The sequence below is a fragment of the Triplophysa dalaica genome, chromosome 1 (assembly GCF_015846415.1).
Source record: "Triplophysa dalaica isolate WHDGS20190420 chromosome 1, ASM1584641v1, whole genome shotgun sequence".
NCBI lineage: Eukaryota > Metazoa > Chordata > Actinopteri > Cypriniformes > Nemacheilidae > Triplophysa > Triplophysa dalaica.
In genome coordinates, this window is record NC_079542.1 from 2,322,588 (window position 1) to 2,348,740 (window position 26,153).

Sequence of the window (26,153 nt, forward strand, 5' to 3'; positions counted from 1 at the left end):
AATAAATCTGCAAAAATGTCAACAATTCAGTGTTTTTGAACTTAAAAAATGAACTTAAATGATTTTAGCAAATGGCTGCAATATAACAAAGAGTGAAAAATGTAAAATGTTACCCACTGTACATCCAAATCAAACTTTAGAGTATAGTCTCAAAAGATCAACATTGATTTTGTACATTTAACACCTTAAAACTCATCAAAATAAGTCAGAATAAGATTAATTATTTCTGAGCAACAACCCTAAAATCAATCAAATCAAAATGAATCCAAAACTTTGTCAAATTAAAGTTGACAGATAGTCTGCGTGCTTCATTTGTGCTGCTTTACTTGCGCAAAAACTGAACACATTATTTCTCATTATTTCATGTTCTCTATCGTAGTAAAGAACCCTGTACTTAATTAATATCCGCAGTAGCTTAATTCTGGGTACATTGTGATTGCAGAAATGTAGTGTATTGTTGTATAGCATACTGCAGGTCATATCATGTCACCTTTATATTAAAATAGTTACCCCTTAGTTTTAAAATACTTTCAATATACATTTATTCCCCATTTATATGTTCTGTAGAGGTAAAGTATTGTTACAATCACTTGCGCTGTAAATTCTGTTTAATTATGATGTACATCTTAAGCATTACCAGTTTGTTAGGATGACAGGTCCACATTTTGTCGGACATCTTTAATTTACAGTTACAGGTTTAGTTACTTCTACAACTGAAAATATCACACATCACCATTAAACATCAGAATACAATTAAAATACACACATGTATTCTTTTAAATGTTTATTTGTTCGTTTCCATTTTTGTGTTTCATGGTCAAACTCAGACATAAATTTGTGCCTCATTCTTGATTTACAGAAAAGTGGATTAAAAACATAACCGTCCCACAAAACAAAGTAAAAAAGAAATAATTCATAGACCGATGTCAAAAATGTACACAAGTTTAGAGTTTAAAAGTAAAAACAGTTTGAAAAGTTTTATGAACAGTCTTGATCTGATCAGGGATCAGTGTTAATGTCACACATCTGATATCTTGTGTTCTACTGTAAATTACTGTAAAACCAGAACAAATTCACCGCCTGTCACAACAGTAACAGATGCTTCATGATTGTTTGTTATTGTCTTAAGTTATTAGTGACTATTTACAGACGCAGGTACGGCTCTCCAAACGTCTTTCTACACTCTGTGACAGTCATGCCGGGCGGTCGATCACACCCATGAGCCCGTCTGATCTGATCTGGAGTCAGTCGCTCATACGCTGACTCATACTCTCGATCAAACGCATCTGATGGGGAAGAAATAAACACAGCGCTGTTTCTTTAAGAGAGAACTGACGTTTGATCAGAATTCATCTGCAATCCAAACTCACCGATGTCAATGTTATCTTCACCCAGACTGACTCGACAGAGAAACAGAAGCTCCCTGTATAAACTCCTGTCAGGAGAGGGAGGAAATGTTTGGGTTTGTCATGTGATCATGTGGGTGTTGGTGTGTGTTTGTGTTTGTGTACCTCTCTCGCTGAGGTCGGTCTGCAGGTGGTAACATCAGACACACAGGAGAATAAAGATCATTTCTCTCAATGCTGTGAATGATGTTGTGCAGGAGATCTTCATCAAACACTCGCTCCGCATCAGCCTGACTCACGGGATACCTGAGACCTGCCGCTAAACACAAACACACTTGATTTACAAAGCAATGATAAGAACAGGGAGTTTCTTAAAACGGTGCAGGTGAATAGTTGAAGTATTTTAAGCGAGTTTAAAGTGTGTACTCACAGTGTGTGTTCCACAGAACATAAAGAGGCTGAACTTCATCTCTGTGAAGTTTAATGTTGTCCCAGAGCAGCTGAACATCAACATATCTGCTGTCCTCAGACATCCAATCACGAGGAATCTGTCAGACATCAGAAACATGAAAGATGGATGGATGGATGATGAGAGAATGGATGAGATGGGTTGATGGATGAGTGGGTGGATGGATGGATGAATGATTGGATGGATGGATGGATGGAGGAGTGGATGGATGGATGGATGGATGAGAGGGTTGAGGACTGGATGGATGGATTAGTGGATGGATGAGTGGGTGGATGGATGGATGAATGATTGGATGGAACAAGGAGTGAGTGAATCGATGAGCGGATGGATGGATGAGTGGGTGGATGGATGAGTGGGTGGGTGGATGCATGGATGAGAGGGTTGAGGAGTGGATGGATGGATGGATGGATGGATGAGAGGGTTGAGGAGTGGATGGATGAGTGGGTGGATGGATGGATGAATGATTGGATGGAACAAGGAGTGAGTGAATCGATGAGCGGATGGATGGATGAGTGGGTGGATGGATGAGTGGGTGGGTGGATGGATGGATGGATGGATGAGAGCGTTTAGGAGTGGATGGATGGATTAGTGGATGGATGAGTGGGTGGATGGATGAGTGGGTGGATGGATGAGTGGGTGGGTGGATGGATGGATGAATGATTGGATGGAACAAGGAGTGAGTGAATCGATGAGCGGATGGATGGATCAGCGGATGGATGGATGAGTGGGTGGATGGATGAGTGGGTGGGTGGGTGGGTGGATGGATGAGAGGGTTGAGGAGTGGATGGATGGATGGATGAGAGGGTTGAGGAGTGGATGGATGGATGAGTGGATGGGTGAATTTGTAGCAGGATGGATGAGTGAATAGATGGATGAAGTGGTGTTTAGATGAATGGATGGATGGATGGAGTGGTGGATGGTTTGGTACCTGTGATCCTCTGTTGCAGTGTTCTGAGGTCAGTATGAGTCCCGTCAGGTTGCTGGGTAACTGAAGTCGTGTGAAGTAGCACACAAGGTTCCAGTAGATGATGGGATGTTTATCCACAACAGAAGAATGACAGATGATGTCACTGCCCTCATTCTCTATTAAACTCTCCAGTTCTTTCCACAGCACCAGTGGACTGAGATACTGTACCGTCACCGGCTCTGGATGATGCAGACGCCAGGATAAACTCAACCGATCCTGAAAAGAAACACACACAGTATTTATATACACACTACATATATCACTGCTGTCCTCCTGAAACCTCATATCTCCCTATTTTGGCCAATTAATTTTTGCCATAAATCATTATCATGTATTTTTTCCACTCCACATCTTCATCTTCATGTTAATCGCTAAAACCAGGTATGAGTAGACATTTTTTAACTATTTAAAAAAATATGTATATATCAGATGTTTTTAAGTAAAGTATAACCTTCATAATCGTATCACAGTGAATATGTGAGAGCATCTTCAAATCATCTTTTATGTTGTGTGTGTGTGTGTGTGCGTGTGTGTGTGTTACCGTAGCAACGGATCTAATGGATTCCTCCACAGGGCTGAAGGTTCCACAGGTCTGAAGGTTTTGTGTCTCTGGATTCGTCTGTCTGAGGTTTGAGTAATAATGAAAATATGAGCTCTCACAATTTATATTTTCAGAATGTATAGTTTTGATACTTTCTTGAGTCTCATTAGCATCTCAGATATTTCTTCTAAGAAAACGAGTCAGAAATGTCTCTGTCATTGGAGATTGAGAAGAGATGTCAACAAAGTGTCAAACTGAGCTCAGATTTGTCAAGTCTGCGATCAAAACTGAATATTATGGAAGGTTTCAATATGAACTCAAACATTTCTCATCAAATTAATACAAATCTACAATCTACATTTATTTAAACCTCCGTCCTCTTCATGCGTGTCAACAATATCATTGAAATGTTCATTGTTTTTGAGCACCTGTTGCTGTCATGAGGAGCTGATGTTGACGTTGTTGTGAAGGGATCCAGCATCTTCTCTGATGGACTGCTTTTCAGAAACAACCTGTCAGAGGAATCCAGAACACGTGAGGAGAACATGTATGACAGTAAATGTAATGTGATGTACATTGGAGAGATCACATCTGAGAACCTTCCGGGCTGTCTGAGGTCTCTGATCTCTATGTTCAGGAAGGGAAGGAAAGTGTTTGCACAGAATGGACATGAAGCGTTGAGATTGGAGTCATCTGCTGTCCAGCCGGCCATGATCTCTTCATCATACACCAGACAATCACACGTCTGACAGCGCGAGCAGCTCGCCATCAGCACCTGACAACACACGTACATATTCATATGATACAGTAGTCTGTTACTTCTGACATATAGGGATTTTTGGAGGATAAATGACTGGTTTAGATTGAGCTCATAAAGAATGAGTCCAGCTCACCTCCATCGCACAGTTGTGGTCTCTGTTATCAGAATCATCTGAACACGTCCAGTCCCGCCGTGTAAAAATACAAGCTGCTGAGGTAAATATCAGTCAAATATACTGTACACACTGTACAGAATACAGGCGAAGAAATCAGAATATTTGTTTTGTCTCAGTTTACATGAGTGTTCTGGTGAAGCCGATTGGCCACCAGATGATGATGTCACATAGTGCTCTTCATCTTCAGCATCATTCTGTTTCACAGATGACAACATGTCCTGTTTGTCTGAATCACTGTCCTACACCATACAAATAAACAATATTATATATAGTAAACATTTTATACACAGCAAAAACTGATATACTTATGAAGGATTTTTGTCTTGTTTTAAAGTACAAATATCTAAACATTCTTAAATAAGATACAGTTTGTTGGCTTGAAAAGAGACCTTAGGTATTTAGTCTTAGGAAAGAAAAGATAAGAATAAGCAACATCATAAAAATCTGGAAAAAAACTTGACTTGACTATTTCAAATACTTAAAAAAAGTAAATTTTTCTAACTCCATTTGCAGATTTTTTGCGTGTTTTAAAGATAAACTTCCCTTATTCTTATCTTTTCTTTCGTAAACAAGACTAGATATTTTTTAAATGTATCTCAATTTAAAAAATTTAAGATATATTTTAGCGAAGAAATTCATATTTTATAATCATTTTTTGATTGCACAACAAGATATTAAAACGGTTAATATATGTACGATTCATGTATAATAATCTAGAAAACCTTATTTTAAGATACATTTAATTGAGAAACAAAATTATTTAAGAGATACGGTCTTGTTTAAAAAAAATGATGTTTAACTATTTTGTTAAATTATGGTTACCAAATGAAATTCTTAATGACAGATTTTGTTAAATTATGTTTACTAAATTAAATTATTTATTAAATATTGTATTAAATGATGGCTCATAAATTAAATGAAGTTATTCAGTATTTTGTTAAATTATGCTTCCTAATTAAATTATTAATTACATATTTTGTTAAATTATGCTTCCTAATTAAATTATTAAATATTTTGTTAAATTATGTTTACTAAATTTAATTATTTATAAAATATTTTGTTAAATTATGGCTACTAAATTAAATTGAGTTATTAAATATTTTGTAAAATTATGGTTACCAAATTAAATTCTCAAATGAATATTGTGTTAAATTATGGTTACTAAATTAAATTATTAATTAAATATTGTCTCATGTTATGGTTACTTAAGTAAATTAAATTATACAATATTTTGTTAAATTACGTTTACTAAATTAAATTAAATAACTAAACATTTTGTTCAATGGTAGTTACTAAATTAAATTTATAGTATCATTTTGTTTTTCAAGTAAATATATATATGTATATGTTAATATATGTTTAGATTAGTGGTGGGCCGTTAACGTTCTGCGCTAACGTGAGACTTTTATCGCGCGATAAAAAAAATGTCGCCGTTAATCTATTCTCAAAGTTGGGTTGTGAGCTGGGTCTATACTACGCAAGCTATGATGACTTTCACCTTGATATTTTAGCGCGGATGTATACCAGCTTAACTGCACTGTACGGGCGAGAACGACATTTTTGAATTCGCGTTATTCGCGCAATTCGCGTCATTCGCGCCGCCTCATCATCTCATGACCAGGGCTTCATTCGCGCGATTCGCGCCGCAAGTAGGTCTATCGCGTCTTTGCATTGACTTAACATGTAAATCACTCGCGCTTGACGCGCCATTCGCGTTTGGTCTGAACACAACATAACGTTACTATGAAATTACCGCATCAAACGTGACGTGCTAACATGGATGCAGCTTTGAAGCTTCAGGAAAATTTATTTTTAAGAAGCTTCCCAATGGAAACATCGACAAGACTAAGGTTGTTTGCACCTTGTGCAATGCGGAATTGGTTTAAAAAAAACACTTTCTCTCAACAGGTAGTGGTCTAGCTTTAGTTGAAACCAGTAACTTTGTATTGAGATCTAATGTATTATGGCTCCTGTATGACATATCGGTTGTTGCTCCCTCACTCTTTGTAAGTTGCTTTGGATAAAAGTGTCTGCTAAATGACTAAATGTAAATGTAGGAGCTCTTTCAGTCTCAAGTACCACCTAAACGCAAAGCATCCCTTAGCTAATGCGGAATTTCATCACCAATTATCATAGTAGAACAGCTTTCTCAAGTAGTTTGTGATGCATTTTGGAAACAGGAGATGAGCCCCTGGTCTAATGCGCCACCTGGCTTGAGAAACCCGTTCTCAAAGACTTACTTTTAGTCATTATTTGGGTAGCACACATATTCTGAATGCCTTCGGCAGAATTCAAATGAGCCATTTTAATCTAGATTAAAAAAAATTATCTATACCCACCACTAGTTATTTGTACTACTAAACAAGACAACATGAAATTCATTTTTTGCTAAATAGAAATATGTTTTGGGCAGTATGGTTCCATCGACAACCTTGAACATCAACAGAAACTTTCATTTTTACACAAGCTCTTAAAGAATATAAAAAGGAAAAAAAAGAAATGAATGCGCATTTGAAAACGTGAATTGAAGCGTGTAATTGGATTCAACACAGATCTAACACTCCTGTGTCACGTCACTTACTTTAGCAAACTGTGAATACCATCGACTGGCTCTCTCAGCCACCTCTCGTCCTGCAGACATGACGCTGCTCTTGAGAACATCCAGTGATGGAGGGAGGAGAGAATCAATCCCCACAGATGAGTTTGGAGATGCAGACATCAGGCGCGGGCTGTGATTTGACACGACACCGAGGTCAACACTCGGCGCTCGGCTGCTCAGCGGACTGAAGGAGTGTTTCATGTACATCTCAATCTCTTCTGCCAGGTGACGGCTGACAGACGGACTGCAGACGGTGTCTTGACCCAAAGATTCTGTATCCTCCTCAAACTCTGAGGCCAGCAGTGAAAGAGGGTCACGACCCTTCTTCACATCCATCCGTCTGGAAGCACGTCGAGTTTCAGAGCGACCGCTGTTAGTCCACATCACCTCTACATCTGTTGTGCTGTCTAAATCCAGATCCTCAAAGGCAAAGATGGGGATCGAGTCTGGATCTCTGGAGTCCTGGTTGTGAGTCTTTGCTCTCGTGTTGTGTAAGCTGTCACGGCACGCGTGTTGAACACCAGACCTGTCATCAGATCTGTGATGACATCTACATGAACGGCTGTTGACCACACCGATGTCTTCTAAAGACGATGAGAACAGCAGTCCGGCGTTATGATCTACAGTCATCGAGAAACAAATGTGAATGTAAAATACATTTATAAAATCTTTCTGATGTGTGAAGACTCACGGGATGGATTGTCACAGGAAAGTGGTGGCGATGCGGAGCGGGTTTGTGTGAGACGTGATGGAGATCTGTGATCACTGACAGTCTCTGTGAATGAGAAAAAAGATTCACAAATCAATAAAGACAAGAAAGATTGTAGATAAATGCACAATCATGCGAGAGATGAAACTGTAGAAAATTCTAAAAAGTTATGCACATGCAAAATCCCAAATGGGTGCAGGTGCAGGACAAAAAATGTAGAAAAAGAATAATGTTAATCAATAATAATATGCTTTGATTTGTTAAGCACATGGACATTATCGTTTTTTTCATCTGTAGATCATACACCCCACATCAACATAAACAAACAAAGTGTATCTGCGTTCCAACTTTCACACATCATTTATATTAACGCATCAGACAGACACTTTTATTCACACAAAAAAATGTCATATTAATAAATCTTAAGGATTACTGCATGCAACATGAAATGATCTTTCTGCCAAATGCTTGAAAACACCAACAAATTTCAGATCAAAGGGAATCGTGGTTTGGCTCTTAAATATTTGTGTTTCACTCATATAGAATCACATTTGTATCTGTAATATGTGTGTCGTGTGTACCTGTACAAGAGTTGTGAGTCAAAGTAACGTGCGTCTGTTTCTTCAGGCCACTTTTCAAGTGAGCGATGGCCATAATCACATTTCTCAGTTTAGACCAGAGGAAATATCCTCCTCGAGTGCCGGACGGCCAGACGTTCTCCAACACGGCCTGAATACACACAAACACAGCGGTCGGCATACAGCACACTGTTTCAGAACCACACCTCATGAAGACCGAGAGGTGAAATCGATCAGAATTTCTAATTAAGAATTTAAAGGTCCAGTGTGTGAAATTCACCAGCATCTAGTGGTGAGTCTGAAAATTGCTACAACGGCTCACTCCAACGCTCCCAGCCACTACGTTGGCTGACAGAGAACTAAGATGTCATCACATTTCAGCTTCTTTGCTGAAGGAGATAATGTATTTACGAAACGCAGTTTGTCCGTTTATGGCTACTATAGATACAACAAATTCCATATAAGGGGACTCGTGGTGTATGTAGATAGAAATAGCTCATTAAAAGGTAATAAAAACATAACGCTTCCTTATGCAAAGTCTGTAAACACAGTATATATGTATATTACAGAATATTGCATTTCTGTGAATAGATCCTCCAAAAAATTACACACTGCACCTTTAAATAAAATACATATTTAAATGATTACAATTACAATTTTGTATTTAAAATATTGGTGAGTCCAACGCCTACAGTATGTGCCAGTGCACCTATTCATGCACGTCTTCTTTGACTTTTTGGGGATTTTAGTAAATTAGAGGTGTTGTGTGTAAAATTGGTTATTAACGACAAATGGTGGGCTTCATCTAATGTACCTTGTTGTAACATCCATAAGTGATGGCGTTAGGATGAAGGCCGGCCTTTCTCATCTCAGACAAAACCCTGACAGCCAACACGGGCTGACCGTACTCACCGCACAACTGCATCACAATACGATAACACACCTACAACACACAACGTGTGGAGATACTAAATGATCTCTTTACATCACTGCCACAACACACAAAGAAAAATCACATCGATGTGCTGAATGAAGTTAAAAATGTAAACGACTTCTAGAAATACAACAACTGGGTATAATATAAGAGTAAATATTTGGGGATTTTTAAGTTCCTACTTTGGTTTACGGAGTGTCCAATAACACATTTATGTATATACACGGTGTACAAACACTTTGATTTTCTAATAACATGCAGTTCTTTTTTACCTTACTTCTTGACTGACTCAAAGTATTCAATTATTCTGTCTAATCGTCTCCTCTCTGTCAGCCTACTCTGATCTGATTGGTCAGATGGTCTAGTCTGCTGTGATTGGTCTACCACGTGCAGTGTGGCAAATGGAACGTAGGCGTGCATTACACGGAGGGGCACAAATCTGACCCGGAACTGAAATTAGAACGACAGGTGACTCATTCGCGTCTCAGAGTCGACTCATTTTTTCCTAGGCCAATGACTTTGATATTTGTTTACTTCTGGCTTTACAGCTTGGCAGACTGCTTACATTTACACACAGAAACATTATTAACCGCCAGCCTCTTTAAAAATAATTTGCAGGCCTATGCCAGCGTTTTTTAACATTTTCACCTAACTTTAATGGCTCAGAGTAAATTTTCTGTAAAGAATATATGGACAAACAATATGTGAAATGAAAGAACAGAGTCTTTTTAACAAAAGAAACCGTATTCTTCTATCTTCATTTGTTCGTTTTTTATCACTCTGCAGATGTGGGTAGGTTTCTTCAAAAATGCATCATTTTGATTAAACAGCTGAGATAATTAACGTTTTTTGTCACAGATTCCGCCCAGATTACACTCAGAACAATCATTAAAAAAACGCTAAAACATATACGTTCTAGGTTCAGGGATTCTGTACTTTTTCCCAAAGGTGTGCAATAGCGCCACCTGCTGTAATACAGTTCTAACACTGATTGCCGTAGAAACTCGTCTTTGGCGGGGAACCGTTTTTTTTTAAATGACGAGATTATTCGTCAATGCCGCTGAAAGAGTTAAATATATTGAAATAGTTTCTCTTTAATATTTGTGTCAAAGTGTGCTCAGATTTGTCAAGTCTGCGATCAAAAGTCAATATTATTGAAGATCTCATTATGAATCATCACATTTATTCAAATCCAGTTATTTTTACTTCTACAATCAACGTTCATTTTACACCTCAATACTCTTCATGTGTTTCGACAAGTACGCTCTTATTTATTTCTGTTTTTATTTCGATTTAAGGAGAAACAGCTAGAACTGAGGGAGACTGAATGACACCCAACAGAGTCCTCCATCAGACCTCCATCAGACCTCCATCATTTGTGTTGATATGTGTTGTGACTTCACCTCATCCGGAGGCTGCAGTGTTCTCTCTCTCATCTTTCTCAGCGTGTCGTATGCGGCGTGTAGCGACCGTGTTTTTGAAGGACACACTTTGATGTACGCTGGCAGACAGATGAACCACAGGCCGAATGAACAGGACAGCAGACGTCTGGACCACAGATGAGGTTCGGCGGAATATTTGTGAGCCGTCTTCTGTGCCCACTTCAATTCCTACAGAAAAATAACGCAACCTTCACAGTTAGTGTGTTACATAAATATATGATAAAAATGCTTTTATCATGATGAATATGCAGATCTCCTGCACCTGTTTGGTCCGTCTGAGTGTTGAATCGGTTTGTGTCTGACAGGTTTTGTGGATTAGTGTCTGTTTAGTGCTGGTTGGAAAGTCGACCACATGATCAAACAATTCATTTCTTAACAACGGAAAGCCCCCATAACTGAAACAAACACAAAACAAATACATTTAACATTAAATTCACACTTTTGTTAATACACTTATGCAAAGAAAATATACGGTAATATATGGACGGTGATAAAAAAATGTTACTGCACATGAGCGTTCATGGACTGCCCATAACTTCCGGCACACATTCACAAACAATACAGTGCCTGTAGATTATTGAAAGAAAGCGAGAAGAATCGTGAATTGAATGAATTTGTCTCTCTAATATTTGAATTTAGACTGCGATACCAAGCTCATCTGCTAGATGTTAATGTCTTATACGCTTTCTTTAAAGTCCCAGTGAAATTTAAAATGACAATGCCTTCTTTTTCATGAAATACTGCCGTGTTTATTGTAATTAGTTTATCAATATAGGTCATTCTCTTTTTAAAATTTGCTGCCCTTATAATCTTCAGTTAAAATCTGAAAATGCACTTCTTTCCTGTAATGACTTTCTATCTTAAATGACATATTTTAGACGGCTTGGGCGGTGCATCCGTTAACTCCTCCCCTTCAACAGTCAGTCTGCTGCCAGTTCCATTTCTAAATGCAACGCTTGTTTCTATACATCAAGTCGCAGAGAAAGATGACAGCCACGCCCACTAGATTTCTCATTCGAAATTCCATTTCACTTGGAGATGCGTCAAAATACGGAAGTAAAAACTATCGCAACTTCCGGTTCACGGGGACTTTAAATGCAACCAAACTACAGGACCCATTCAACAAATTGTTTATTTAACAAAATGAATATACAACAAAATTCTACAAATCTTTTATTTAATACAATTATTATACAATAAAATATTAATATAAATGGATTTGAACTTAAATAAAATATAAATAGTTACATTATTAGTGTCAGAGAGTCAACACAGACACCACCAGCTTCACCCACTGCAATCAACAGATCTCACTCACCTGAGTACTGATCACACACCTGCCACCAATCACCAACCCCACACTATAAAGTCACTCTTCCCTGGTTCACTCACTGTCTGGTCTCAAACCTTCCATGAGATTATACCCTACAGCATTATCTCCTGAGGATTCACCAAGGACTTTAGATTCTACTCAACCTTTGTGTGTGCGCCTTCAACTCCTGGCTCTCCTGTTTCCCGTGTGCTCCAGTGGACTGTACAAGCTACTCTGAAACCAGATAAGACTCATAGACTCTCTTAGCTCAAGCTCCTCGTCTCCACTGTGTGTGCTTTACCGTAGTTCTGTCTTGTATCTCAATAAACTCCCTTGTCATAGCACTGACCTCTGTGTCCCGTGTCTGCCTGCTGACAGAAGACCAGACCATAAAATCATCTGGAGATGGAGCAGTCTGCTTCCCCGACGAATATTCCATACGAGGGGTTGGTCCGCGCCCTTCGTGCAGCTTTGTCTCCGGATCCTCATCAACAATCTGCCTCAGCCAGTCCCATGGGCCTTCCTCCCAGCTATTCGGGTGAGGCGGCAGGATGTAGCGGTTTCCCGCTTCAAGTTTCCCCATACATCTAGATGCACTCTCAAAAATTTACCACCGAACGAGCTAAAGTGGCATTTCTCATTTCCCTCCCCTCTGGAAGAGCGTTACTCTGGGCTCAAACCCTTTGGAGCTCACAATCCCCCCTGACTAACTCTTTTCCCAACTTCTCGTCTCACTTCCAGGAGGTGTTCGGTCTCAGTACCGGGGACCTGGTTGTCTCCGATCAGCTCTTCCGCCTACGTCAAGGAAATTCTTCGGCGAGTGACTACACTCTACATTTCCGTACGCTAGCGGCTGCTAGCGTATGGAATGAGGCAGCACTGATGACAGCTTATCGCCAAGGATTGAATTCCCAACTCCGTAAGAAGGTAGTCATTTACGACAACAGCTTGGGGCTAGAGAATTTCATGCAGAAAACTGTGAAAATCGCCCAGTTACTCACCGCATGCCAACTGGACGAATCACCTCGTTCACCGCTCTCACCAGAAGCCTATCCTTCAGTACCTGAACCCATGCAGGTTGATACCCACAGACTCTCTCCCCAGGAACGAGCACTTCGTATAACCCAAGGTCGGTGCCTGTATTGCGGGGCCTCTGGACACCAGATCAAGGCATGCCTAATTTGCCCGCCACGTCTACTAGTGAGTACCATTCCCGGATCTCCTGCCATTTCGAAGTTAACCCTTCTAGAAATTCAATTACTCACTCCCCATTTGGTCGTTGCGGGAAGGGCACTCCTCGACTCGGGCTCATCAGGCAACTTCATCTCCCCGTCGTTACTAAAACGACTAGAGTAACGGTTTCTACCTCATGCGGAATTAAAGGTAGAAACCATCCAGGGAAAGCCACTGGGACGAGGCAGAGTCAAGTATCAATCACCACCCATCACCCTACGTATCGGCTGTTTGCACCAAGAACAAATCTCCTTCCTGGTGTTGGAGCGACCCACCGTAGACGTCATCCTGGGACGCCCATGGCTCGCTCAACACTCTCTGGTAGTTAGATGGGAGTCCAGCGAGATTCTGCGATGGAGTCCAACCTGCCTTCAACAGTGTATCTCCTCGGTACCCAAACCTCCGGTTAATCACTTTTTTTTAGATTTTAGATTAGATTCAACTTTATTGTCATTACACATATACAAGTACAGTGTAACGAATTGTAGTTTAGGTCTAACCAGAAGTGCAATTAGCAAGTGCAGATATACAGTGTGAATAAATACAGAATACAATATAACAAGGTTGTATTGTTAATGCCTAGGTTTCCAAGTTTGATGATTAGCTTGGAAGGGATTACGGTATTGAATGCAGAGCTGAAGTCTACAAACAGCATGCGTGCATAAGTGTCCTTATTGTCCAGGTGTGTGAGCACGGAGTGCAGCGCCATGGACACTGCATCATCTGTGCTCCTATTCCTACGGTAGGCAAATTGGTATGGGTCCAGTGTGGATGGTAAAGAGTCTTTTAGGTGTGACAGGACCAGCCGCTCAAAGCACTTCATAACAATGGGTGTGAGTGCTACAGGGCGGTAGTCGTTCAGGCATGTCGGGCTGGAATGTTTTGGAATGGGCACAATGGAGGTGGATTTGAAACATGCTGGAACCACTGCTTGGGCGAGGGACAGGTTGAAGATGTCCGTGAAGACCTCAGCGAGCTGCTCCGCACATGCCCGGAGTACGCGACCAGGGATGCCGTCAGGGCCAGCAGCCTTGCGCGCATTTATCCGGCTTAGTGCAGTGAAAACATCTGTGGAATTTACTGTGATGATTGGGTGGTCGGTGGAAGGTGTGAGCCTGGTGGCGGGTTCCTTATTGTCTCTCTCAAAGCGTGCATAAAAGTCATTAAGCTCGTTCAGAAAGGCAGCATCTGTGGTTATGGGGATGGAGTGGTTGGGTTTGTAGTCACTAATGGCCTGGATGCCTTGCCACATGCGTCGAGGGTCAGAATTGGTAAAATGCTCCTCTAGCTTCAACTTGTAGCAGTGCTTGGCCTTTTTGATGCCCCTCTTCAGATTTGCCCTGGAAGTACTATAGGCCTGTGCATCACCTGATCTGAAGGCGGTGTTGCGTGCTTTCAACAGGAGGCGCACTTCCTTGTTCATCCATGGCTTCTGATTAGGGTATATGGTGATCTGCTTTTGAGTTGTGACACTATCAATGGTGGTATTGATGTAGTCCAATACAGAGGAGGTGTAGCTGTCAATGTCCGTGTGAAAGCCACTGGTGGCCTGAGAAGCAAACATACTCCAGTCTGTGTGTAGAAACCTTTCCTGGAGTGTGAAGTCTGCCCCCGCAGGCCACACCTTGATGGTCTTCATTGATGGCTTCACACGATTAATGAGAGGTGAATACTTGGGGGTGAGGAACAAAGAAAGGTGATCAGATTGACCCAGGTGGGGGAGGGGGGTTGCGGTGTAAGCTTCAGCCATGTTTGTATAGACATGGTCTAAAGTTTTGTTTCCTCTTGTGTGGCAGGAAACATGCTGATGAAATTTAGGGAGCACTGTCTTTAAGTTTGAGTGATTAAAATCTCCCGCAACAATAAATGCAGCCTCCGGGTGAGCAGTCTGTTGTTTACTGATGGCTGCATGAAGTTCTTTCATAGCAAGCTTGGCATCAGCATCCGGTGGAATATAAGCTGCCGTTATAATGGTGGAAGTGAATTCCCGTGGCAGATAAAACGGTCTACATTTAACCATGAGAAACTCAAGGTTAGCCGAACAGTGTCTCCCGACAATAACAGAGTTCGTGCACCAAGCTTTATTGACATAAATGCACAGTCCACCTCCTCTTGTCTTACCGGATTCCTCTGCCGTTCTATCCGCGCGGTGTGTGTTGTAGCCCACTAACTCAATAGCGTTGTCCGGTATGCCGCTGTGTAGCCATGTTTCCGTGAAGATTATGACATTGCAGTTCAAAAGTCTTTTGTTGTTGATGATGCGGAGTCGAATCTCATCCATTTTGTTCACTAATGATCGTACATTAGCAAGGAAAATGCTGGGTAAAGAGAGCCGGTGTGGTGTTAGCGTTAGCTTAGCTCTTAGCCCTCCGCGTTTTCCCCGCCTCTGTTTACGATCTCGACGCCGCCGGCGAGCACTTCCGCCGGGCCGTGTGGGGTGCGTAGCATCGGAGGTTTTGACGATCTCAGGGACGAGTTGAATGTTGCTGATATAACTTCCGGGAATGCGCAAACCGATATCCAAAAGCTCATGCCGGGTGTACGTTGTGAATGCACAACTGTTCTTAACGAACAGGCCCGAGATGAGCAAGAAAAACACTATATAATTGCTAAAACTGGAGAGACGCTGAGCCTCGCGATGTTCACGCGCCGCCATCTTGGTCAAAATTTACCCGTCCAAGTAAATTCCACGCGTGTTGAGAGCCCTGATCCACCATCAGATCTCCACATCCCATCTGATTATGTGGAGTTCCAGGATGTTTTCAGCAAACAGGCAGCCACCCTCCTACCACCTCATCGGCCATGGGACTGTGCCATCGACCTGCTGCCTGGGGCTACGCCACCTAAAGGACGTGTGTATCCTCTGTCCATCCCGGAGCGTAAGGCTATGGAGGATTACATCGAGGAGGCTCTAAGCCAGAACTTCATTCGATCTTCTACCTCACCCGCGGCCTCAAGCTTCTTCTTCGTGGGTAAAAAGGACGGTGGCTTGCGGCCCTGTATCGACTACCGGACCCTCAACAGCCAAACTGTCAAGCTCCCCTATCCTCTTCCTTTAGTCCCTGCTGCCCTTGAGGAACTCCGTGGTGCTCGCATCTTCACCAAGCTGGATCTACGGAGTGCCTGCAACCTCGTTCGAATCCGGGAGGAGGACGAATGGAAGACTGCATTCATCACCCCTTCGGGCCACTACGAATACCTGGTGATGCCTTACGGACTGTCCAATGCTCCAGCTGTCTTCCAGGGTTTCATGAACGAAATATTCCGGGAGTATCTCCATCACTTCGTGATCGTCTACATAGATGATATCCTCACTTACTCCCGGGACTTGGCTGAACATCGCCACCATGTCATACAGGTCCTCCAACAGCTCAGGAAACATCAGCTCTATCTGAAACTTGAGAAGTGCGAGTTCCATCGCCCCAGGGTCCAGTTCCTCGGGTACATCGTCAGCGTGGAGGGCATTCATATGGACCAGGGAAAGATCCTAGCCATTCAGAACTGGCCACTTCCTCAAACAGTAAATGAACTTCAACATTTCCTGGGGTTTTCAAATTTCTATCGCAGATTCATTAAGAGCTTCAGTTTCATGTCCTCTCCTCTCACCTCCCTGCTCCGTCGTAAACCCAAGTCACTGTCTTGGAACCCTGAAGCTCGAGCTGCTTTCGAAGAGTTAAAGAGAGCCTTCATCACTGCTCCTGTGCTCACCCATCCAAACCCAGATCTCCCCTTCGTGGTGGAAGTGGACGCCTCCAATACCGGCGCGGGAGCGGTGTTATCCCAACGCCACGGAGATCCTCTTCAACTCCATCCTTGTGCCTTCTTCTCCAAGAAGCTGTCCCCGGCGGAGCAGAATTATGACATCGGCAACCGGGAGCTGCTAGCGATAAAGTTAGCACTGGAAGAGTGGAGGCATTGGCTGGAGGGGGCTAATCACCCTTTCTCTGTCATCACCGACCATAAGAACCTGGAATACCTCCGTACCGCAAAGAGATTGAACCCGCGTCAAGCCCGCTGGTCTCTCTTCTTCACCCGTTTCCACTTCACCATCACCTACAGGCCCGGAGATAAGAACGTAAAAGCAGATTCCCTTTCCAGAATCCATGCTCCCGAGGAATCCCCCACACCAGAACCCATCCTCCCTCCAGCCTTACTTGTCAGCCCTATCCAATGGGATCTGGATGACCAAATACGGACCGCCACAGTTGCCGAACCCGCTCCACCGGGAGGCCCAGAGGGTAAGGTCTACGTTCCAACCAACCTACGTAAGGACCTTCTGGGTTCAGCGCATGCTTCCCCGGGCTCAGGACACCCAGGCTACCAGCGTACCCTCTCGCTCCTCCAGGCTCGTTACTGGTGGCCTAATATGGTCCGGGATGTCTCCCAATTTGTGGAAGGATGCTCAGTTTGCGCCATCTACCGCACGCCACGTCAACTCCCTGCTGGAAAACTGGTACCCCTTCCTATTCCACGTAGACCCTGGTCCCACGTCGGGGTCGACTTCGTCACAGACTTACCCAAATCAGATGGTTTCACCTGCATACTCGTAACGGTGGACCGTTTCTCCAAGGCCTGCAGGCTCATTCCCCTGCGGGGTCTACCTACCGCTCTAGAAACCGCAGAGGCCCTTTTCCACAATGTATTCCGCAACTTTGGGATCCCAGAAGAAATCGTCTCTGACCGTGGACCACAGTTCACCTCACGTGTGTGGAAGGCCTTCTTCAAATTCCTCCAAGTGGCAGTCAAACTCTCCTCCGGTTATCACCCTCAAACCAACGGCCAGACTGAGCGTAAGATACAGGAGATAGGGAGATATATTAGGACCTACTGTCACAACAACCAAACCAGCTGGAACCGTTTCCTTCCGTGGGCCGAGTACGCACAGAACTCCGTAAAACAAAACACCACGGGTCTCACCCTGTTCCAGTGCGTACTCGGTTACCAACCCCCGTTGTTCCCCTGGACTGAGGAACCATCGGAAGTTATTGCCCAGCTATTGACCACTGGTTTCGAGCGAGTGAGAGGGTGTGGGACTCAGCCCATATCCACCTGCAGCATGGTGTACGGAAACACAAGCAATTTGCAGATGCCCGACGATCCCCTACCCCGGTCTATCATCCAGGGGATCGAGTTTGGCTTTCCACTCGGGATCTGCGTCTGCGTCAATCCTGCCGTAAGCTGAGTCCCCGCTACATAGGTCCTTTCCCAATAGAGAAGCAGATAAATGACGTCACTTACCGGCTCCAGCTCCCCCCGAGGTACCGCATTCTCCATTCGTTTCATGTCTCACTCCTAAAACCCGTGTCTCCATCCTCCACAGAACCAGAGGAACTATCCATAACTCCGCCTCCAGAGGCAATTGAAGAAACCCTAGTCTACCGGGTGGAGGCAATCCTGGATTCCAGGCGACGAGGTGGCCGACTCGAGTACCTGATAGACTGGGAAGGTTATGGACCCGAAGAAAGATCCTGGGTTCAGCGAGATGACATCCTCGACCCTGCTCTACTGACGGACTTTCACAGAGCCCAACCAGATCGTCCTGCACCCAGAGGCCGAGGCCGCCCCCGTCAGCGGGCGTCAGGAGCCGCTCTTGGAGGAGGGGGAGGTAATGTCAGAGAGTCAACACAGACACCACCAGCTTCACCCACTGCAATCAACAGATCTCACTCACCTGAGTACTGATCACACACCTGCCACCAATCACCAACCCCACACTATAAAGTCACTCTTCCCTGGTTCACTCACTGTCTGGTCTCAAACCTTCCATGAGATTATACCCTACAGCATTATCTCCTGAGGATTCACCAAGGACTTTGGATTCTACTCAACCTTTGTGTGTGCCTTCAACTCCTGGCTCTTCTGTTTCCCGTCTGCTCCAGTGGACTGTACAAGCTACTCTGAAAGCAGATAAGACTCATAGACTCTCTTAGCTCAAGCTCCTCGTCTCCACTGTGTGTGCTTTACCCTAGTTCTGTCTTGTATCTCAATAAACTCCCTTGTCATAGCACTGACCTCTGTGTCCCGTGTCTGCCTGCTGACAATTAGACACTAGCCAAACACAGACCGGAAGGTAACTGGGGGTCAGATGCACGTGTCCGGTGAAACCGTGTTTATGTTTTTGAAAATATATACCGTAAAATAATACACTGTTACTATATTAAATATATTGCACAATAATGTCCGCTTTTCGTATATGAATAAATATAAGCACAAAATAAATTGCATTACATTTTCCAGTATATTCTCATCGATTTTTGTTTGTTAAGTGTGTGTACCTGTAGCTCAGCAGGTTTTCATCTCCGTCAGGTGAGGTGGGCAGTTCAGGTGGGCCGATAAATACTGTGTGTTCACTACAGTAAGATTTATCCAATTCAATCAGTCGACTCTTATCCTTCTGAACTCAACACATCAATCATATACATTTCAATTTTAGGTATAAACGTATAAAATGCAGATGCTGTAAAGCAGGCACATGTTAACCTGTTTTTACCACGGTAAAGAACTGAAGATGTTAGTTCAGATGCGAATAACAAGACATCAGCTTTAGTAATGATGCTCCGGTACTCCATGCACTTGCTGTTAGTCAAAAGAAGATTGTGAATTTTTTGTTTCTTTCAGGTAGAAAAAGATATGTGTCAGCAGCACACAGATGATCTATAATCCAACACACACAAACTAAAAACCACAAAATCTTTCAAGGGAATTTCTAGCTGAAGCAAACTCAAACACTTCAAACGTTGTGAAGATGACCTCCACAGATTATTCTTATGAGCTTTTACCTGAACTCCATCACTGTTTTGCTCTGTGCCTTGAAGCTTTGGAAGGGAAATCACACACAGGATGAAATAAAAAATGAAGAAATGAGAAAAATATAACACAATACTGATTGAATTTCTGGTGTATTGAGGTGTTTTAGGGTGAATTTGACAAACCTTCTCAACGCATTCATCAAAGAAAGCCAGACTGGCATCTCTGTCACTGACAAACGAACGCTCCTCAATAAACCGCATAAACATCTGAGTTTTTGTCAACAAAGAATAAAACGTTTGTTTTGAGGAGTCCTGATGCCTCACGAACCCTGTGTGAGAATAAACCACAAATATACAACTATACTATGCAACGCAATGACAGATGTGAGATGTGTGTGGTATATTTCATCATGCAAATAATAAAACGCAACCGGCCACCCGTACAGTACTGTAGTATACTTCAACTTCATTTATTGAGTATACTTAAGCATATCCAAGTATATCCTGTAGGATACGTTATGTAGTATTAGTGTACAATAAGTTAAGTGTACTATATGAATACTACTAAACTAAAACTAAATTGGCTAACATTTTATTTTTAAAATTATACTTTTAAGATTATTCTCAACTCTAAACAGTCATTTCTAAACTTCGAGTACCTTTTTCTGAGAACACTCTAAAAAATTTTACAGTAATTTTATGTGAAACAATTTGCACTCAATTGAGTACATTTTAAAGCTGTGAAATCATTAAAATATACTGTTTAAATTGTGTAAATGTTAGTAAAAAAAAGTATATGTGAGTAGCTCAAATATTTCGATAAGCGATTTTTTCATTAAATATTACAGTGTTTATTATAAATAATTGATCAATGTGGGTCATTGTCTTTTAAAATTTGTGTGCTCTCATAAAAATGCACTTCCTTCCAGTAGTGACTATTCATCTTAAATGACGTATGTTAGGTGACTTGGGTGGAGCATCTTTTAACTCCTCCCCTTCAACTGTCAATCTGCTGCCAGTTCCATTTCAAGATTGAACGGCTTTTTTATACATCCAATAAAATTGCAGAGAAAGACGTAAGCCACGCCCACACTTTTTCTCATTAGAAATTCCATTTCACTAAGAGATGCGTCAAAATACGGAAGTAAACGATAGCAATTTCCGGTTCACGGGGACTTTAACGACACAAACAAACGGTGACCCCCAACCGAACTTCCGGTTGACATTCGATTATTTCTGATAACGATGAAAACAAACCGAAAAGAAGCGTTACTTGGCTAAACTTGTATCTCCAATATTTTGAATTTAGCCTGCGATACCAAGCATAACCGCTAGATGTCAATGTACCACACGGTTTGTTTAAATCCGACCGAACTACAGGACACATTTAACAAATGGTTTATTTAATAAAATGAACATATAACTAAATTCAACAAATCGTTTATTTAATACAATTATTATACAGTAAAATAAGAATACAGACTAATATTAACATAAATCAAATCAAATATAAATAGTTAAATTATTTGACATAGCCAAACACAAACCGGAAGTTAACTGGGGGTGAAATGGTCTATAGCACCAAAACGTCTCACCCTGTAGATCAAACAGTGATGTGGCGTCTGTGGCTGTATCTGAAGGAACGTTGATGATGGGTCTCAGAAAGCTCCTGTAACCCTTTAAAATATCAGCCATGAAGCACAGAAACACCTCTTGAACGTTAAGCTCCACCGTCTGTAAAGTCCGTCCACTGCTGAGCTCCAGATCACACATGAATAAATCTAACAATCCATCATCTCTGTGTCCTGTATCCAACACAAACACAACCAGTCACATCTCTGATGTCTCACCTGAACACATATTTCACTTTAACACAGTATATGTGTATAATGACCACCATCAGATATCTCCACATAGAGATCTTTGAGGGCATTCAGAAGTTTTTTTCTGGCTTTCTTTGGCAGGATCTTCAGTGTCAGAGTTGGTGTTTCTTCCGTGCTAAACAAACACACACCAAAGCACACATGAAATAAATGCAATAAAATCTAACTGGCCGTTAAATAGGAACACAAAACTGCATCCAATTAAACTCAAAATTCATTGACAAAAGTTCACATCGTTTTTGAAATTGAAGTCAATATGAACATCCACGAATAAAAGAAGAAGATCTGTCCTCAAATAAGTGTTTATTATACATTATACATAAGAAATGTATTCTTTTTGCTGATTATCTGTGATAAAAACTCACTGAAAGAAATTGTTTGTATCCAGATCCACACATATAACATCCAGCGGCGGTTCATAGATGTCGAAGTATCGTGAATCCACACCCACAATGAATGGACAGGGAGCGCTGAGAACACCCGACAGAGAGAGAGGACACAGAGGGATATACGGACACTGCCACTGCAACGGGAAGAGCATCTGAAAACAAAACGTCACACGACACATGACTCCTCTCATCTGTGAAACACACATTCACACAGTGAAGCGTGTCATCAGTGATCTTGTGTATTCCTGTATTTGATGATCATGTTGAAGAGTAAATAAACTGACAGACAGCAGAGCTTCAGCGACGCTGGTGAGGACGGCCGCTTGTGTCGAGTGCATCACAATCTTCTGCTCCGTCAGAGCAAACAACAACACAGAGATTGTGTTCTCAGGACCCAAGTGCTTCAGAAGAGTACAGAACCGACCACCACTGGAACACACACACACACACACATACACACAGGTTTGTTTTGTTATCTTTGTGATGATAAAAAAAACAAAAAAAACACAAACACGTTTCACACAGTACCTCAGAGGTAAAGGACAGAGGACCGGCCGACTGAACAACACGCTGTCATGAGGAGATAACTGAGAAATACAAACACATTTATTCTCATGACAAGACTGCTGCTGAAATCTGTGTCCGCACACACACACACACACACACACACACACACCTGCAGGAGAATGCGAGGTCTCTGTGCGCTCGGAAACAGAACTTTGTGCATGAAGTGTGAGATGTGTCTGCAGGACAGAGAGGAGATGATGTCAGCTCACAATCACATCAGGTCATTCAGGGTTCGTATATTTCAGACTGACTTCTCAATGGGCAGAGCGTGAGGTCCAGAGACAGAGTAACGGTAGAGGAACGTCAGAAACTTCTTGAAAGCGTCAAAGAACGGCCAGTGAGACAGAACGCAGATGCATTTATTAGCGTGAATGATTCCTGATGCTGCAGGTGAGCTCGTGTGGGCTCTGGAACAGGATTTGGAGTCCGTCATGTTGAGCTGTTTTCTCTGATGGTCTGTTAAACGCTCTTCTGGATACACTTCAAAGAACTGCAGCGCTGCACCGTACACCTGCACACACACACAATACCCACTACAGTTACTATCCCAAACTTTATTAAATATTTTACTTTACTTCAACACAATGGTGAGCATTGTTGGGTAATTAGTAATTAGTTACTGTAATGCAAGAAGTGTAATCTTTTCCTTAGAAAGAGTAAAGTAAGGGATTATGCTTTTCTATATTCTGTAATTTTATTGCAGTTACTCCTGATGTTATTGAACTAAATAATGTGTAATATATTCAATACTGGAAATGATATCAAAATTATTAGAATTAGAAATAAGTAAATAAATACATTTCGGAGAATGTCATATTTACAGTAATCTAATAACACTATTAAATAAGTAACTAGTAATTCATTACTTTTTCAGAGTCATTTACCCAACACCGATGGTGAGGTCAAACACTATATTATAGGAATTTTACTAAAGTTTACTATTGTAAATACTAAAGTATACTACTTAAATGTAGTTGTTGAGAAGATGTGGTTGAAAGCGAGCACAAAAAGTGTATGAGATCAGTAAAGTCACCTTCGCCCCTGATGCTCCGGTCAACACAAATGTAGAGTAGGTCGGCAGCAGGTACTTGACGTGAGGCGTCCAGCGCTCCACTGAAACGCCCATCGGCAGACAGAACATGGGGACAGATTCAGGCAGAGAAAACGACACGTAGTCTTCTTCGGGATATCGACTCAGCATTTCTAAACACAATCAAACCTGTATGTTTAACATCACGTGATGGTTTTTTGAATGATCTGGATACTGATGAATGAAAGAAAGATGTTTGAAATGATATCAGTAAGAACAGATTTGAAGGATGTTGGTGGTTTTATTTCATATATTGTGCATTCCTATACAGTATTTATTGATTTAATGTGCAGTTTTGAATGTGTTGTGCATCATGTTTAAAAGGGAACAAACCTGCTTTATAAGCAACAGAGTTGGTGTTCATCACAGACTTCTTGTAGCAAAGATATACAGCTGAACCCCACTGCGTAAAAACAAGATAAAGACAACACAAATGACAAACAGAACGTAAATTAACCCTGAAGAAATGAATTCATAAATCTAGAAATAACCATAAAAAATAAAGAATGTAGAAAAATATAAAATTATATTATATAATGAATAATAGCAATAAATAAATAAACAATAATCAATAGATATTAAAGAAATAGCTCTTATAAAAGTGAAAAGTAATCCTTCTTCATGACCAGAATTATTTATTTATGCACATCATGTAGTTTGTTATTTCTGTATGTATTTTTCAGCGATGTAGGTATACATAAGTGATTTATTGTCCTCTGTAGTGTTATATCCCACCACATACATGAAACACATGAGATACGATGTTGTGTTTATGTTTACCATACTGCTGCTGAGATTCTTGTCTATTTTACAGAACCTATGAGGGTTTTTCTCTCCTTTTCCAGGTATGATGATGCAGATGTCTGTGATACAGACGGGCGCAGGGCTCTCCGTTGCTCGCTGATATGTGATGTAGATGCGTTGAGATGAAGTGCCGCTCAGGTTTGCCGGGCGTCCGTACGGTGTCTTCTGAATGACATGATGTCCTTGCTTTACTTTCTCTTTCCATTCATAAATAACTCTAAAAAATACAATAACAGACCAGACAGTGTCATGGAGTAATCGATAACTATAAACTAAAAACAAATAACATTTATGAACCATCAAACATGCAATTTAAGTATTTTCGCTTCATTTAAAGAGTTTTTCTATCGATAACTGTTTTACTATCATTACGTTTTTTTATTTCTATGCTGCTTTTTTACGTCTCTACTGCAAAAAAGTGTTTCTGTAAAGCTGTTCTGCAAAACTCACAGAAATACATTTGAATTTAACATTGGGACATCAACCTATTGCAGTCATTCATCACAATTGATTCTAGAATTCTAAGAACATGACATGAAAAATGGATTTTTGTGTCTTTTAGTCTATTATTTTTTTTAGTTCACATGTATGTATATGAATGTTTTGTCAGATAAATAGTCCTACACTTATTAAACACACATCCACCTTTACCCCAGGTCTGTGAGAGGTGCTTTGTCTCGTCCTCGTCTGTAGCAAATGTAAAATTGGGGTGCCATCAGACTGCCGTTGTTTAGATCAGCGGACAGGCCTGATGGTGTGCTCTCTACACACGTGTAACCTGGAGGAACATCTTCGCCTATAGATCGCATCAACACAATCACATCTGTGATGGGCAGTTTGATCTGAGCTGCTTTATGACACGCGTCATCAAACACGACATCCTGACCCAATGGAGCGGACGCTTCGCTCAGACCAGACACCACAAAATAATCTACAACACGCGGACCCTCGTCCTCCATCATCTCCAAAACCTGTGTGACACACAGAGAGAAACACAACAATACAGTAACAATACAAACAATTCAGGTGTGTATGTATAGTACAATATAGATTTCTAAATATATATAGATCACATATAGACTTGAGGTTCATTATGTAAATGGCCTGCTTTATTCCTGTCACATTTATGTTGTTATGCCTTTTTTCTGTGAAGTGACACAAACACACCCGCTCTGTCGTTACTCCACAATGTCCTTGATATCACAACAAGGGCAACGTTTGTAGTTTATTATAACATCTGATCCATGCAGACTCACTCATTATGCAAAATGTGTCATTGTCTTCAAGTCACTTCTTGCATATCAAAGTAACTCTTAATTTAGTCTGTTATGCAGAAATGTCAGACCAATTATTGTCGGACGAATCATAAAAAAACAAAACTTATAATTTATCATTTCATTTATAATAGAATTCTAAAACATGTAAAATGTTGTCCTTTTAAAATAAAGCACATCCCCGTCCAGCATTACTGCTGCAAATCCTCTGAAAATATTTTTAGACATCACAATCTGTTGATATATTATAGTTGATACACTATTACAGGTTATAGTATGAATGATGTGTGATATATTAAATATACTTGCGTATTCTGAAACATTTCGGAGTG

The 26,153-nt window shown here is 41.3% G+C and overlaps 1 protein-coding gene across 1 annotated transcript; it reads right to left on the reverse strand.

Annotated features, from left to right (window-relative positions):
• Nucleotides 1-1,143: 1,143 nt before the first annotated feature.
• On the reverse strand, nucleotides 1,144-25,509 carry LOC130429982 (C-myc promoter-binding protein-like). The gene is made up of 30 exons (XM_056758847.1): nucleotides 25,199-25,509; nucleotides 24,524-24,764; nucleotides 24,077-24,146; nucleotides 23,687-23,856; nucleotides 22,905-23,164; nucleotides 22,763-22,829; nucleotides 22,615-22,673; nucleotides 22,371-22,515; nucleotides 22,063-22,238; nucleotides 21,712-21,812; nucleotides 21,410-21,619; nucleotides 19,998-20,143; nucleotides 19,851-19,880; nucleotides 19,341-19,459; nucleotides 10,783-10,915; nucleotides 10,482-10,688; nucleotides 8,959-9,087; nucleotides 8,148-8,295; nucleotides 7,549-7,632; nucleotides 6,840-7,477; nucleotides 4,380-4,497; nucleotides 4,217-4,293; nucleotides 3,923-4,098; nucleotides 3,752-3,835; nucleotides 3,324-3,405; nucleotides 2,744-2,998; nucleotides 1,777-1,894; nucleotides 1,512-1,665; nucleotides 1,371-1,435; nucleotides 1,144-1,286 (listed from the first exon to the last, which is right to left on the reverse strand). Exons 1-30 carry the CDS (start codon nucleotides 25,507-25,509, stop codon nucleotides 1,144-1,146), a joined length of 4,716 nt encoding a protein of 1,571 aa, XP_056614825.1.
• Nucleotides 25,510-26,153: the final 644 nt, after the last annotated feature.

Excerpts from the sequence above, each read along its gene's own strand:
- LOC130429982 (XM_056758847.1), bottom strand. The coding sequence starts at position 25,509 with ATGATGGAGGACGAGGGTCCGCGTGTTGTAGATTATTTTGTGGTGTCT. Across the intron at positions 22,239-22,370 it reads TCGCTGAAGCTCTGCTGTCT|ATGCTCTTCCCGTTGCAGTG; the intron begins GTCAGTTTATTT and ends TTTTGTTTTCAG. Across the intron at positions 10,916-19,340 it reads GAAAACCTGCTGAGCTACAG|TTATGGGGGCTTTCCGTTGT; the intron begins GTACACACACTT and ends TGTTTGTTTCAG.